Source organism: Melanostigma gelatinosum (genome assembly GCF_949748355.1).
Source record: "Melanostigma gelatinosum genome assembly, chromosome: 4".
NCBI classification, from domain to species: domain Eukaryota; kingdom Metazoa; phylum Chordata; class Actinopteri; order Perciformes; family Zoarcidae; genus Melanostigma; species Melanostigma gelatinosum.
In genome coordinates this window covers 31,010,201-31,026,796 of record NC_136637.1, presented here as the reverse complement: position 1 = coordinate 31,026,796, position 16,596 = coordinate 31,010,201, and the positions used below count along the sequence as shown (strand labels likewise).

The 16,596-nt window shown below is 42.3% G+C and overlaps 1 protein-coding gene across 1 annotated transcript; it reads right to left on the bottom strand.

Annotated features, from left to right (window-relative positions):
* Positions 1-508: 508 nt before the first annotated feature.
* LOC306776321 (uncharacterized protein) lies at positions 509-16,165 on the bottom strand. Its single transcript, XM_079266974.1, has 5 exons — positions 15,754-16,165; positions 5,939-6,035; positions 4,521-4,674; positions 3,365-3,489; positions 509-1,474 (listed from the first exon to the last, which is right to left on the bottom strand). Coding segments are annotated over exons 1-5 (705 nt in total). The 5' UTR covers positions 16,081-16,165; the 3' UTR covers positions 509-1,472.
* Positions 16,166-16,596: the final 431 nt, after the last annotated feature.

Sequence of the window (16,596 nt, the reverse complement as noted above, 5' to 3'; positions counted from 1 at the left end):
TACCCGTCGATAGATATCGGTAGTCGTCGGTAAACATCGGTACCCGTCGGTAGATATCAGTACTCATCGGTAGACATTGGTACCCATCAGCAGACATCGGTAGCCATCGGTAGACATCGGTACCCGCTGTTTAGACATCGGTCACCCCTCGATAGACACTGGTACCCGTCGAAAGACGTCGTTACCCGCCGGTAGACGTTGATACCCGTCGGTAGACTGCAGTACCCATCAGTAGACATTGATACCCGTCGGTAGACTGCAGTACCCATCAGTAGACGTTGATACCCGTCGACAGACGTCGTTACCCGTCGGTATCCATCGATACCCGTCGGTAGACTGCAGTACCCGTCAGTAGACGTTGATACCCGTCGACAGACGTCGGTACCTGTCGATAGACATTTTGACCTGTCGGTAGACATCGGTACCGGTCGATATTAATGATCTGTTAAATTGACTCAAGTCTAAACTTTAAACTGTCGGTAAATCAGGACAAAGAAAACAGTTTAGGAACTCTTCAGTTTTATTGTTTCCATTAACAACCCCCCTCCCCCTCCAAAAAAAGAAAAGCTTCTAAAAGTCGAGTCGTTGCTTCGTCGAGCGTCAAAAAGTAACAAACAAAAACACAAAGTGACACCTGACTCTGCATCAGATTACATCATGGATTATTAGTAAAAACAGGAACTCTGAATTGAAATCAGCTTCACTTTTTCCTCCGTTAGTCTTTAATTGATTCGACTGGCTTAATTAACCAGCAGAGAAAGAGTCATCATGTGCACTCTTATTGTGAAAGTTTAACTTCCTCTTTCAATCATAATACATCTGTTTGAACTGGAAAAAAAGGTGTCGACCTGCAGAGAAAAACATGCAGCATTCTGGGAAATAACTCCTGATTTATGACATAAATACTAAAGTTTCATTATTTCTGTTTCTCACACAGGTTCTCTGTTCAGCAGCTGATTCTCAAACGTCAGATTTCCCTGAATGCACCAGCATGGAGCCGTTTACAGTGGTGAAAGTAACTTAGTACATTTACTCAAGTACCGTTCTGAAGTACAGTTTTGAGGTCCTTGTACTTTACTTGAGTATTTTCTCTCTGCAGAAAGTTGAATTCTCTGAAGTCAATTTTTTATCAAAATAAATTGAAATCAATGTAAAAGCTGAGGGAGGACTTATTTTAATATTATATTTAAGAGATAAAAAGTGACAAAGCAGCAGCGTAAAGTAAATAGCAGTCGTTAAGCTTCATGAAGGAATAAACTTTAAAAAACACACAGTGGTGAAGCCGCATTTAAAACCCTTTAAACGTCTCAGCTGTTCAAGTCAAAGCAAAGTTTCTGTCCAATCGTTCATCACGTCAGCGTCTCCATGGCGATCTCTTTGTTTGTACAGCAGTCATGTCTTCCGTTTAGGCTCCGCCTCCGTCCTGAAACACAGTACTCGCTGTCGTTCTACAGGTTACCGGCTCGCTGACCTCCTGAAAACACAACAATACACTGTCAATCAGGGAGGAAGCCCCGCCCACTGACACTCTGACATCATCAAAACTTCGCTGACATCATCAAAACTTCAGCTGACATCATCAAAACTTCACTGACATCATCAAAACGTCGCTGACATCATCAACACTTCAGCTGACATCATCAAAATGTCGCTGACATCATCAACATTTTAAATGACATCAAAATTTCGCTGACATCATCAAAACTTCAGTGGCGGGCCGTGCATTGTATACCTGGGCCTTCACTGTTGTCCTGCAGCTGAAATACCACCTTATAACCACATGATGGCGCCACAGCTATCAGTTTCTAAGGCTGTAACTATGTATGTATTAAATGTACGTATTAAATGTACGTAACTATGTACGTATTAAATGTACGTAACGTTCGGTACGAGACTTGCAATACCTTTGAATAGTGCTAGAGCATCTGGAAAATGCAGAAGCTTATATTCAGGAACACATAATGTTTTCTGCGCTCATGGAGGTCAGTGGTGTTCAGCTGGTCTGGCTGTGGGATCCACCATCACTCCTTCACCATCACTCCGTCACGGCCCAAAGACATCATCTTATGATTTTACTTTCACAACGTACGACTGCTCTGCAGTGTCTTTCCTCGTCTCAGCCCCCTGTGTCATGGTACATCTCACTCAGTCAGAATGCCCATATTTGATTGGCTGAGCTGCATCACGTGATGTGATTCACTACCCGACTAAGCCTCTGCTGTTTCGTTTCGTTTCACGATAGTCACGTGCTCGCCCACTGACCAATCACAGCGCACCTGCACCTCACTGCAGAGCTGCTCCTGGACACTGAGCTGCACTAATGCTGACGTCATTATAGGCCAGCTAGCAGCTCTGACACGTCAAAGAATACGCCCACCATGTCAAACTAAAGATCTGATTGGTTGAACACTATGACAATCAACAATATCGTCCCCGTTCACTTAAAGTGCTCATGGCTGCAGGTGCGAGTCTGCAGGCCTCTGTTCTACCTAGAGACACAGAGGTGAGATCTGATTGGATAAAAGCTCGACTTAAAACAAGCTGCACTGGAAGCAGAGCAACTGAGGAACACAGGAGCTGTACAATGAGAACATAAGATAATGGGGACAATATGTTTATAAATTACAATACATGTAGTGTATTTAAGAAAAATTATTAGATTATAAAATAGATATAACTTTGTGATTGTGTTCAGGCCAGCAGAGAAGGCCTTGCAGGCCCTGACGACCCACCACTGACTCTACTTCACTGAGATCTGTTTTGGTGATCAAATGTGTTTTTGATGAACCCACCGCACATCATCGATTCCCCAGAACGCATTTTGAAACCCACCTGGTCATGTATTAATTATTGATTATTGCATCATTAATAAATGACTCAGTGACGTAAACAATAATAATTATTGGCATCATAAACCTGTGGTTTTGGTGAAACATGTATCGATATGAGAGGAGAGCACGTTGAAGCAGACTCCATTTAAAAAACACATGAAATTACTCAAAAATCAGAAAATTAATCTGCAACTATTCTGTCGGTAGATTAATTGTTTCAGATGTTTTTTAAGACAAAATGATAAAATATAATCTGATTCCAGCTTCTCAAATAGGACGAAAATGAAACGTTAGTCAGAAACAAGTAAACTATTTTATCAATCATTTTAAATAGCTTTTCATTTTGAGACATTTTGAGACAGACAATATCATTTAGAGAGTAAAGTTAGTTTAAGTAGTTATTATCTATAGATCTATACATCATAGATCTAATACAAATAGAAATCATGATTGAATTGGCAGATTTTTTTCACTTTAATTTTTAGTAAAATAAGTGATGCGTTCAGGTGCAGATGGAGTTATTCGGTACTTACAGGTCATCAGATGCAGAGTGCTGCAGACGAGCAGGAAGAGAGGAGCAGCGAGAGGAGAGGAGGAGGAGGAGTCCTGCTGCTGGGTCTCCTGAGGAGCTTCAGAGTCCACGTCTTTACACTTCAGACTGTACACACACACACACACACACAGACACACACACACACACACACACACACACACACACACAGACAGACAGACAGACAGACAGACAGACAGACAGACAGACAGACAGACAGACAGACAGACAGACAGACAGACAGACAGACAGACAGACAGACAGACAGACAGACAGACAGACAGACAGACAGACAGACAGACAGACAGACAGACAGACAGACAGACAGACAGACAGACAGACACACACAGACAGACAGACAGACACACACTCACACACAGACACACACACACAGACAGACAGACAGACACACACTCACACACAGACACACACACACATACAGACACACACACACACACACAGACACACACACACACACACAGACAGACAGACACACACACACACACAGACACAGACACACACTCACACACAGACAGACACACACACACACACAGACACAGACACACACACATCAGAATCTATTGTCTCAGATGTTCTGGTTCTAGTCTCTTGTATGAAACTCTTCCCATCGTCTGAGTCTGACTGATGATGTTACAGGGTCAGGGTTAGGGTCAGGGTTAGGGTCAGGGTTAGGGTCAGGGTCAGGGTTAGGGTTAGGGTCAGGTTGGGTTAGGTTAGGATCAGGGTCAGGGTTAGGGTCAGGGTTAGGGTTAGGGTCAGGTTGGGTTAGGTTAGGATCAGGGTCAGGGTTAGGGTCAGGGTTAGGGTTAGGGTCAGGTTGGGTTAGGTTAGGATCAGGGTCAGGGTTAGGGTCAGGGTTAGGGTTAGGGTCAGGTTGGGTTAGGTTAGGATCAGGGTCAGGGTTAGGGTCAGGGTTAGGGTTAGGGTCAGGTTGGGTTAGGTTAGGATCAGGGTCAGGGTTAGGGTCAGGTTGGGTTAGGTTAGGATCAGGGTCAGGGTTAGGGTCAGGGTCAGGGTTAGGGTCAGGTTGGGTTAGGTTAGGATCAGGGTTAACTAGTTAGGCTCTAACTGATGGATGCATGACTTCAGTGGGACCAGAGAGGCGGATGTGGACTCACAGCTGTTTGTGCAGGTACTGCTGCCTGGACTCACAGGCCCTGGTCTGACTCTGAGCCGCCAGCATCTGGCTCTCAGCAGCAGCTCTGAGGCTGGAGCAGGACTCGGTCAGGTGACCCGCCTCGGTCAGGTTCTGCTGCAGGGCCTCCATGTGCTCTGAGAGGAACACAACCAGCGGCACAGTGTCGACATTACAACATCTTTCTGTCTGACAACAAACACAACCTTATTTATTGATTATAATTTAGTGTTTTTTAAATCTTTAAAATCCTTCAGATCTCAGTCCTGGTCTCTGTGGCCCCCTGTGGTCAGACCATGTAACTGCAGCTGGGTTTTAACTACAGTTCCCAGAATTCAGTTGGAACTCAATCAGATGAATAAAACATTCTTTCCATCAGATTTTGTATTAATTATGAATCAGTTTCCTCTTCAAACAAACATCTATGTTAATATGAATATCTTCAACTCAACATTATGTGTTTTGATCTTTGATTTATTTGGGATGATATTCACGTTATGAACTAAAGGACAGATGATGTTTTTATTAATAACATGTTATAGTAATATTTAGACTTCGCTCTGGTTTCCTGACTCCACTTCAAGCTTTTACTCTGATAGGACACGCATCACTTCCTGCCCATGAGACGTGACTGAAAGCCTGCAGTGAGCAGCCTGATGGAGAACATCACCTCATCAGCACCGACACCACTGAGACCAGCCGCCAGCTCTCATCTTCCTCTACTTCAGCTTGTTTTGTGGTCCTGGATCTGATCTCTAGGATCTGGTCCTGGATCAGGTCCTGGATCAGGTTCTGGACCTGAAGTAACCGAGCTGAATATATGAATGTGTATTTATATATATATATATATATATATATATATATATATATATATATATATATATATATATATATATATATATATATATATATATATATATATATATATATAAATGTGTGACTCTCTTGTTCCAGACTGAGTGATGTTGATCACAAACACAATGCTTCTCTCATATCTGCTTCTTACAGGATTCCATCGTTTCCCTCCGACTATTCACAGCAGGAAGTCTCCTCATTAACCTCTTTCCTCACTTCCCATCATGCACCTGTTCCTGCTCTGTTGTTCTTAGCTGTGACTTCATCACCAATCGTCTCAGAGTTCAAACATGAAGCTGAAAACCTTAAATAAAGATTAAATAAAGAAAATATGTTTCCTGATATACTTTATTTATTCATTCTTTCTGTGTAGATTTGATTTCCTTCATTATTGAATGTTACTGTACTGCAGTGTGGCTTCTGTCTGATAATGAAAGGACTCTTTCTCTCTCGGAGTTGTATTTCTTTGCTTTTTTTAAACCGACCAATGGGGTGTGTTTATTTACTGTGACTCACAGGTCGCCATGCTGACGGAGGTTTTCCTACCTTCCTGCAGGGCGATCTGAGCCGTGAGGTTGACCTCCGTCTGACGGAGCTGCTCCACGCTCTCCAGCAGCACGCTGATGTTCCCGTTCAGGACCGCCTGCAGCACCACAGAAGAAGAAGATCACGTTTCATCACAGACAACATCTCCGTGTTTTAATGCAGCTTCTAGTCTGTAACATGACAACATGTGAGCTCTGTGATTGGTTTATAAATGTTACCTCGAAACAACGTCGAAACAAAGTCGAAACAACGTCGAAACAACGTCGAAACATCGTCGAAACATCGTCGAAACAAAGTCGAAACAACGTCGAAACATCGTCGAAACATCGTCGAAACAAAGTCGAAACATCGTCGAAACAAAGTCTAAACAAAGTCGAAACAACGTCGAAACATCGTCGAAACATCGTCGAAACAACGTCGAAACAAAGTCGAAACAACGTCGAAACAACGTCGAAACAACGTCGAAACATCGTCGAAACAACGTCGAAACAACGTCGAAACAAAGTCGAAACAAAGTCGAAACAACGTCGAAACAACGTCGAAACAACGTCGAAACATCGTCGAAACAACGTCGAAACAAAGTCGAAACAACGTCGAAACAAAGTCGAAACAACGTAGAAACATCGTCGAAACAACGTCGAAACAAAGTCGAAACAACGTCGAAACAAAGTCGAAACAACGTCGAAACAACGTCGAAACATCGTCGAAACATCGTCGAAACATCGTCGAAACAACGTCGAAACAAAGTCGAAACAAAGTCGAAACAACGTCGAAACAACGTCGAAACAAAGTCGAAACAAAGTCGAAACAACGTCGAAACAACGTCGAAACAACGTCGAAACATCGTCGAAACAACGTCGAAACAACGTCGAAACAACGTAGAAACATCGTCGAAACAACGTCGAAACAACGTCGAAACAACGTCGAAACAACGTCGAAACAAAGTCGAAACAAAGTCGAAACAACGTCGAAACAAAGTCGAAACAACGTCGAAACATCGTCGAAACAACGTCGAAACAAAGTCGAAACAACGTCGAAACAACGTCGAAACATCGTCGAAACAACGTCGAAACAACGTCGAAACAAAGTCGAAACAAAGTCGAAACAACGTCGAAACAACGTCGAAACAACGTCGAAACATCGTCGAAACAACGTCGAAACAAAGTCGAAACAACGTCGAAACAAAGTCGAAACAACGTAGAAACATCGTCGAAACAACGTCGAAACAACGTCGAAACAAAGTCGAAACAACGTCGAAACAACGTCGAAACATCGTCGAAACATCGTCGAAACAACGTCGAAACAAAGTCGAAACAAAGTCGAAACAACGTCGAAACAACGTCGAAACAAAGTCGAAACAAAGTCGAAACAACGTCGAAACAAAGTCGAAACAAAGTCGAAACAAAGTCGAAACAAAGTCGAAATAAACAAAGTTCATTTTTCATGGTTCATAGTACCATCAATCGTCTACTCCTCATATCTAAAAGTGACTTCAGTAACAGAACTGTGTGACCAGCTTCATGAGATTCTTTTGCACCTGGACTCAAAGAACAGAGTTGAGATTAAAGTCATGTGTGTGTGAGTCTAACTTTAGATCTGGCCACGGTCTCAGTCTCAGGGTTTAGTCCCATCATCACCTAGTCTGCTTTAAAGCATTTTTATGTGCTATTATTTCTTTAAATTCTCATCATCATGTAGTACTGCAGCTTTCCTTTGGTGCAGTCAAGATGTCACAACTAATAACTGAGAGTCTGCTCTTAAAACGAAACATCTTTAACAACAAACAACCAGATTCAAGATCCCTCAACTCCGCCGAGCTTTGCCAGACCAGACCAAAACCAAACAGACCAGTCCGGTCCAGTACAGTCCGGACCAGACTGTGCCAGGCTGCTGTCTACCCTCAGGGTCCAGGTGGGGATTGAAAGCAGGATGTCTGCGTCCGCTGACTACGCTGAGAACGGATTTTATAAACATTCCTTTTGTTGAACGCAGAAGTTAAAGTTAGATCAGCTCTTTAAACAAAGTCCAGCTCTTAAAGGAACAGTAAAAACAAATGTCTTCACCCTGAGAGGCTTCTAATCCCATAAACATAGTTACACTGAGCACTCATACTTACAGTGTGTACTAACACTGCATACTTACATTGCCTACTAACACTGCATACTCACACTGCACACTCACACTGCACACACACTGCATACTCACACTGCGCACTCACACTGCACACTCACACTGCACACTCACACTGCATACTAACACTGCACACTCACACTGCACACTCACACTGCACACTCACACTGCACACTCACACTGCATACTAACACTGCACACTCACACTTCACACACACACTGCACACTCACACTGCACACTCACACTGCACACTCACACTGAATACTCACACTGCACACTCACACTGCATACTCACACTGCATACTAACACTGCACACTCACACTTCACACACACACTGCACACTCACACTTCACACACACACTGCACACTCACACTGCACACTCACACTGCACACTCACACTGCACACTCACATTGAATACTCACACTGCACACTCACACTGCACACTAACACTGCACACTCACACTTCACACACAAACTGCACACTCACACTGAATACTCACACTGCACATTCACACCTCACACTCACACTGCACACTCACACTGCACACTCACACTGCACACTCACACTGCACACTGCACACTCACACTGCACACTCACACTGCACACTCACACTGCACGCTCACACTGCACACTCACACTGCATACTAACACTGCACACTCACACTGCATACTAACACTGCACACTCACACTCACACTGCATACTAACACTGCACACTCACACTGCACACTAACACTGCACACTCACACTGCACACTCACACTGCACATTCACACTGCACAATGCACACTCACACTGCACACTGCACACTCACACTGCACACTCACACTGCACACTCACACTGCACACTCACACTTTATAAAATAAATGTGTCTGACTGTTTTGTCTCTGTGAACCTTTACAAACGTCTTAAAGGAACTGACTCAAGGTCTCATGATACATCCTGAACAACCTCCAGGACCTCCTGAAGAATCAAGAACCAATCTCATCAAGGACATCTAGAACTTTCTCAAGAACCAAGGTGTCCTTTGGAAATCCTCAAAGGCTCCAGAGCTTCACTAGAAACCTTTGACTCAGAAACATCCTCAAGGAACCACTACAACCATATAAAGGCTGCTACCTCTCTCCTCACAGGTTTCTATGGATTATTATTAGTCACATTACTGTTAATATTACCGATACCATTACTTCTTTTGTTATCATTGTTCTTCTGCTATTATTATCAGTAGTCGTAATGTTATCATCATTATTCTACTTACTACTCTCATCATATGAATCATTGATGTCACATGTATTGAATGTGTTGTAACTCTGTGATGTTCATTCTGTACACGTGACATCTAAAAGGGTTTTGGGGAGTTTTTCCTTCACTGATGTAAGGGTCAAAGACAGATTGAGGCTTTACAGAATAAACTGAATTGAAATACTAAAGATTATCTGTGCTGGTGTCACGTCCTTTATGTCAATATTTCACCACACGTCTTTTAAAATGATTTATTATATTTTAATGAATTGAACTTGAACTAATTTTCCAATCTTACTCTCCGTGATCGAGATGAGAAGACGTCATCAAACTGGGATGATCAGCGATGTGCAAACATCTGGTGATGAGGTTTTAGACCCGTCATTATTATATATATTATATTATATATATATATTTATTAACTGAGCAATAGATCAATCGTGCAGCGGTCATCTGCACTTTAACACATAATGTACATTTTTAGGTTAGTAAGGAGGGAAGGAAGGAAGGAAGGAAGGAAGGAAGGAAGGAAGGAAGGAAGGAAGGAAAGGAAGGGAGGAAAGGTAAGTAGGCCGTCCTTATGAGGGAAACTACATTCACCACCATTCAAAGGAGAAACATGTGACCTCCAACGACAGATGCACTAACAAACGTTCAAATAATCAAAGTAAACAAGTTAGAAGACTAAACAACATGAGAACAAACTGATAGAAGATCAATAGAAATCAATAGAGATCAATATATATCAATAGAGATCATTAGAGATCAATAGATATCAATAGAGATCAACAGAGATCATTAAAGATCATTCAAGATCAATATAGATCATTAGAGATCATTAGAGATCAATAGAGATCAATAGAGATCATTAGAGATCAATATATATCAATAGAGATCATTAGAGATCAATAGAGATCATTAGAGATCAATATAGATCATTAGAGATCAATATAGATCATTAGAGATCATTAGAGATCAATAGAGATCATTAGAGATCAATATAGATCATTAGAGATCATTAGAGATCAATAGAGATCATTAGAGATCAATATAGATCATTAGAGATCATTAGAGATCAATATATATCAATAGAGATCATTAGAGATCAATAGAGATCATTAAAGATCATTAGAGATCAATAGAGATCATTAAAGATCATTCAAGATCAATATAGATCATTAGAGATCATTAGAGATCAATAGAGATAAATAGAGATCATTAGAGATCAATATAGATCATTAGAGATCAATAGAGATCAATATAGATCATTAGAGATCAATAGAGATCATTAGAGATCAATATAGATCATTAGAGATCATTAGAGATCAATATATATCAATAGAGATCATTAGAGATCAATATAGATCATTAGAGATCAATATAGATCATTAGAGATCATTAGAGATCATTAGAGATCAATAGAGATCATTAGAGATCAATATAGATCATTAGAGATCAATATATATCAATAGAGATCATTAGAGATCAATAGAGATCATTAGAGATCATTAGAGATCATTATAGATCAATATAGATCATTAGAGATCAATATATATCAATAGAGATCATTAGAGATCAATAGAGATCATTAGAGATCATTAGAGATCAATATAGATCAATAGAGATCATTAGAGATCAATATATATCAATAGAGATCATTATAGTTCAATAGAGATCAATATAGATCAATAGAGATCATTAGAGATCAATATAGATCATTACAGATCAATAGAGATCAATAGAGATCATTATAGATCAGTAAATATCAATAGAGATCAATAGAGATCATTAGAGATCAATAGAGATCATTAGAGATCATTAAATATCAATAGAGATCATTAGAGATCATTAGAGATCAATATAGATCATTAGAGATCATTAAACATCAATAGAGATCATTAGAGATCATTAGAGATCAATATAGATCATTAGAGATCAATATAGATCATTAGAGATCAATAGAGATCATTAGAGATCAATAGAGATCATTAGAGATAATTAAACATCAATAGAGATCATTAGAGATCATTAGAGATCAATAGAGATCATTAGAGATCAATATAGATCATTAGAGATCAATAGAGATCAATAGAGATCATTAGAGATCAATAGAGATCATTAGAGATAATTAAACATCAATAGAGATCATTAGAGATCATTAGAGATCATTAGAGATCAATAGAGATCATTAGAGATCATTAGAGATCAATATAGATCATTAGAGATAATTAAACATCAATAGAGATCATTAGAGATCATTACAGATCAATAGAGATCATTAGAGATCAATATAGATCATTAGAGATCATTAGAGATCAATAGAGATCATTAGAGATAATTAAACATCAATAGAGATCATTAGAGATCATTAGAGATCATTAGAGATCAATAGAGATCATTACCAGCTGACCAACGTGGAAGAAGTGAATCCACTCCCTCTACATATCACAGGACACCTGCAAATATCACAAGTGTTTCACAGTTTCACAGCTGAAGAGCAGCTCCGCTGTCATTAAGAGGTTAGAAATACTACCCAGCATGCAGTGGGGTTAAGACTCATGTCTGAGGGCATGTGATCAGCAGCTGGATGTTCAGGTGGATTCAATCAGTGAGCATCGTTGAAGCATCAGGTGGAACAGAGTTCACGTATGAGGTTTTTATTTTGTAGGGATGCAGCAGTACAGAAAGCACAAGCTCACCAGAGTTATCACCTGAATCTGTCTAACAGATGAAGCTGAAGACAGGAAGCTGAAGACAGGAAGCTGAAGACAGGAAGCTGTCAGGAGCCACAAATAAGTGAATTCCTGCTGATTTGAAGCTGATAAACTCACAATCTGCATGAATTCAACTTCTATTATTAAAATCATGTCTGTAGTACCGGGTACTCTGAACTGTTCAGGTACTCTGTTCTCAAACTGTTCAGGTACTCTGTTCTCAACCTGTTCATGTACTCTGTTCACTACCTGTTCAGGTACTCTGTTCACTACCTGTTCAGGTACTCTGTACACTACCTGTTCAGGTACTCTGTTCACTACCTGTTCAGGTACTCTGTTCACTACCTGTTCAGGTACTCTGTTCTCTACCTGTTCAGGTACTCTGTACACTACCTGTTCAGGTACTCTGTTCACTACCTGTTCAGGTACTCTGTTCACTACCTGTTCAGGTACTCTGTTCTCTACCTGTTCAGGTACTCTGTTCTCTACCTGTTCAGGTACTCTGTACTCTACCTGCTCAGGTACTCTGTTCTCAACCTGTTCAGGTACTCTGTTCACTACCTGTTCATGTACTCTGTTCTCTACCTGTTCAGGTACTCTGTACACTACCTGTTCAGGTACTCTGTACTCTACCTGTTCAGGTACTCTGTTCACTACCTGTTCAGGTACTCTGTTCTCTACCTATTCAGGTACTCTGTTCACTACCTGTTCAGGTACTCTGTACACTACCTGTTCAGGTACTCTGTACTCTACCTGTTCAGGTACTCTGTTCACTACCTGTTCAGGTACTCTGTTCACTACCTGTTCAGGTACTCTGTTCACTACCTGTTCAGGTACTCTGTACACTACCTGTTCAGGTACTCTGTACTCTACCTATTCAGGTACTCTGTTCACTACCTGTTCAGGTACTCTGTTCACTACCTGTTCAGGTACTCTGTACACTACCTGTTCAGGTACTCTGTACTCTACCTATTCAGGTACTCTGTACACTACCTGTTCAGGTACTCTGTACTCTACCTATTCAGGTACTCTGTTCTCTACCTGTTCAGGTACTCTGTTCACTACCTGTTCAGGTACTCTGTTCTCTACCTATTCAGGTACTCTGTTCACTACCTGTTCAGGTACTCTGTACACTACCTGTTCAGGTACTCTGTTCTCTACCTGCTCAGGTACTCTGTTCTCTACCTGTTCAGGTACTCTGTTCACTACCTGTTCAGGTACTCTGTTCTCTACCTGCTCAGGTACTCTGTTCTCTACCTGTTCAGGTAATCTGTTCGCTACCTGTTCAGGTACTCTGTTCACTACCTGTTCAGGTACTCTGTTCTCTACCTGTTCAGGTACTCTGTTCACTACCTGTTCAGGTACTCTGTTCTCTACCTGCTCAGGTACTCTGTTCTCTACCTGCTCAGGTACTCTGTTCTCTACCTGTTCAGGTACTCTGTTCACTACCTGTTCAGGTACTCTGTTCTCTACCTGCTCAGGTACTCTGTTCTCTACCTGTTCAGGTAATCTGTTCGCTACCTGTTCAGGTACTCTGTTCACTACCTGTTCAGGTACTCTGTTCTCTACCTGTTCAGGTACTCTGTTCACTACCTGTTCAGGTACTCTGTTCTCTACCTGCTCAGGTACTCTGTTCTCTACCTGCTCAGGTACTCTGTTCACTACCTGTTCAGGTACTCTGTTCTCTACCTGTTCAGGTAATCTGTTCGCTACCTGTTCAGGTACTCTGTTCTCTACCTGTTCAGGTACTCTGTTCACTACCTGTTCAGGTACTCTGTTCTCTACCTGCTCAGGTACTCTGTTCTCTACCTGTTCAGGTACTCTGTACACTACCTGTTCAGGTACTCTGTTCACTACCTGTTCAGGTACTCTGTACACTACCTGTTCAGGTAATCTGTTCTCTACCTGTTCAGGTACTCTGTTCACTACCTGTTCAGGTACTCTGTTCACTAGCTGCTCAGGTACTCTGTTCACTACCTGTTCAGGTACTCTGTTCTCTACCTGTTCAGGTACTCTGTTCTCTACCTGTTCAGGTACTCTGTTCACTAGCTGTTCAGGTACTCTGTTCTCTACCTGTTCAGGTACTCTGTTCACTACCTGTTCAGGTACTCTGTTCCATGTACATAGTGAAGTATTTAGTGGAGACTAGGAGGTAAACAGAGAATATTGTCTGAAGTTGACAGAGAGACATCATGGACATGGAGACAGATGAAGACCATGGACCTGGACTGAAAGCTCCTGGACTGAGATGATATTTAACGAGAACACAACCTTTGTTGGCTCATCAGCGCCACGTGTCCTGTTTTCATAACACGTGGTCACAATGCAGTGTTGGCAAGGAATTCTGGGTATCGTAGTCCCACTTTACTGGCCTCATGTCTGTGAGCAGGAACGTGCTTCGTGCTTTTGCACACTTTCTGTTTCTACAAATAAAAAGGGAAGAAGTCCACAGTGACGAAGAGTTTCCCTTCAGCAGAGACTGAGCCTCATAGGACGAGCAGCAATAACGAGGTCAGCAGGGGAGGAGTCAGCCTGAGGAGGACTAAGGGAGCACAGAGGGAGGAGTGGATGAGAGGTGAAGTAAGGGGAGGAGGGAGGAGGAGGAGGGGGGAGGGAGGAGTGGATGAGAGGTGAAGTAAGGGGAGGAGGGAGGAGGAGGAGGGAGGAGGAGGCAAACACTCACTTTTTCCAACCAACAACTGTTGGAAATGTTGGAAGCACTAAACTCTTAACAGTTTAAACACTCGGCCTACTGGGAGGGAAAACTACTCAGAGTCTTTACTGGAGAGTCTCCCAACATGGAAACACTGGAGTAAAGAGGAGGAGGAGGAGGAGGAGGAGGAGGAGGAGAATCGCTCTCTGTTCACATCACAGCTTATTTTCACACATTCACATCTGTGGAGGTTTTTAAAGACTCGTGTTTATTACTTTCAGATCATTGGTGAAGACCTCGCTGCTCTTCCTCGCTGCTCCTCCTCTTCGTGTGAATGTGAGTGATTGGTGGAAGCTGTTGTGTTTGGTACTTTGGTTATTGGTGTAACTTTACACTGTAACTGAAGTTCAGGTTTCACCTTTAACTCGGTGCTTCACGTCTGTTTGAGCTCTGAGAGGAGATCAGTGCTGTTTCACATCATGTGACTTCTCTGGGACACGAACCGTTCTATGAACTGACTCCTGTTATGATTGAATCATAAATGAATAAATCTGCTCGTCTCTGTTTCATATCTCAGTGAAAATCTGTTGGTTTTGGTTTTTAAATATTAAATATGCGTTTCACTGTTTTATGACAAAACAATGAATGGATGAATCAAGAAAATGATCATAATAATAAACTATTATTTAGTTGGCCCAAACACAGTGCATGCTGGGAAGTGTGCTAATAATCTGATGGTGGTTTAGATGCACAGGAAGCAGGCTGGAGTCTATCCCAGCATGCACTGGGTGAGATTGTTTTGTCGATGATCGGTTTTATTAAAATCCAACATTAAGGATTTAAAACTAATCTAAAAACAAACTTCAGCGTTTTTTGTCTCGTGTAAAAATGAAATGAATCTGATATGAATAAATGTATTCATAGCACTGATGAAGACAAACGGAAGACTTTCAGACAGAAAAACGATCAAATGTAAACTTTAGCTTCATATTTTTAAAGTTCCCACAGAGAACGAAGACGAGAGTTCAGGAAGTCTTTCTGAATCAGGATGAATGAAAAGAGAAGAACTCACCTTTTCCTGCCGGCTCTCCTCCAGCGTGACGTTGGTGGCGTTGAGGCGTCCCAACAGCAGCAGGTTCTGGACTCTCTGGCGGTCCTGGTCCTGCCGGGCCTCCTCCAGCAGCTCCTCCAAAGCCTCCTTGTTCTTGCCCCACACCACCGTGGCGCCCTCCATCTTCTCGGTCAGCTCCTGCAGCTCTGCTCGGCACACGGCCGAGCTCTTCAGGTCCGGAGACGTCCCCCACACCACGATGACGATCAGAGAGACCAGGGACCACAACGCCAGGAGGGCCAGAACCACGTTCTTGGCCTTCTGGGAGGACTTGGACGAGGACGCCATGAGGAAGAGGATGGAGATGAAGGTTGATGAAGACGAGCTGTGGAGGCAGGAGCTGCTCTCAGAGAGTCTCTCAGGTCGGAGTGATGTAGACTTTCCCCTTCAGGCAGCGACTCAGGGAGGCGCTCCCTCACAGGGCGACGCAAACCTCGGCCACACCCCCTGCCCCCCCCCCCCCCCCCCCCCCAAACCTCACCCTGCTCCTCCCCTCCATGTCCATGTTATCGTGCCCAGAGAGGACGATCAACAGGAAAGTCACACACACCTCACACATAGACCACACTTTCCGTGTGTGTGTGTGTGTGTGTGTGTGTGTGTGTGTGTGTGTGTGTGTGTGTGTGTGTGTGTGTGTGTGTGTGTGTGTGTGTGTGTGTGTGTGTGTGTGTGTGTGTGTGTGTGTGTGTGTGAACACTAAGGCTTTCTGTTTCTATTTCCCAGCCTAACAACATGAACCTGGATGAACTCTGGAACGCAAACTATGTGGATCTTTGGCAGAAGAGTTCAGACCAAGAAATGAAA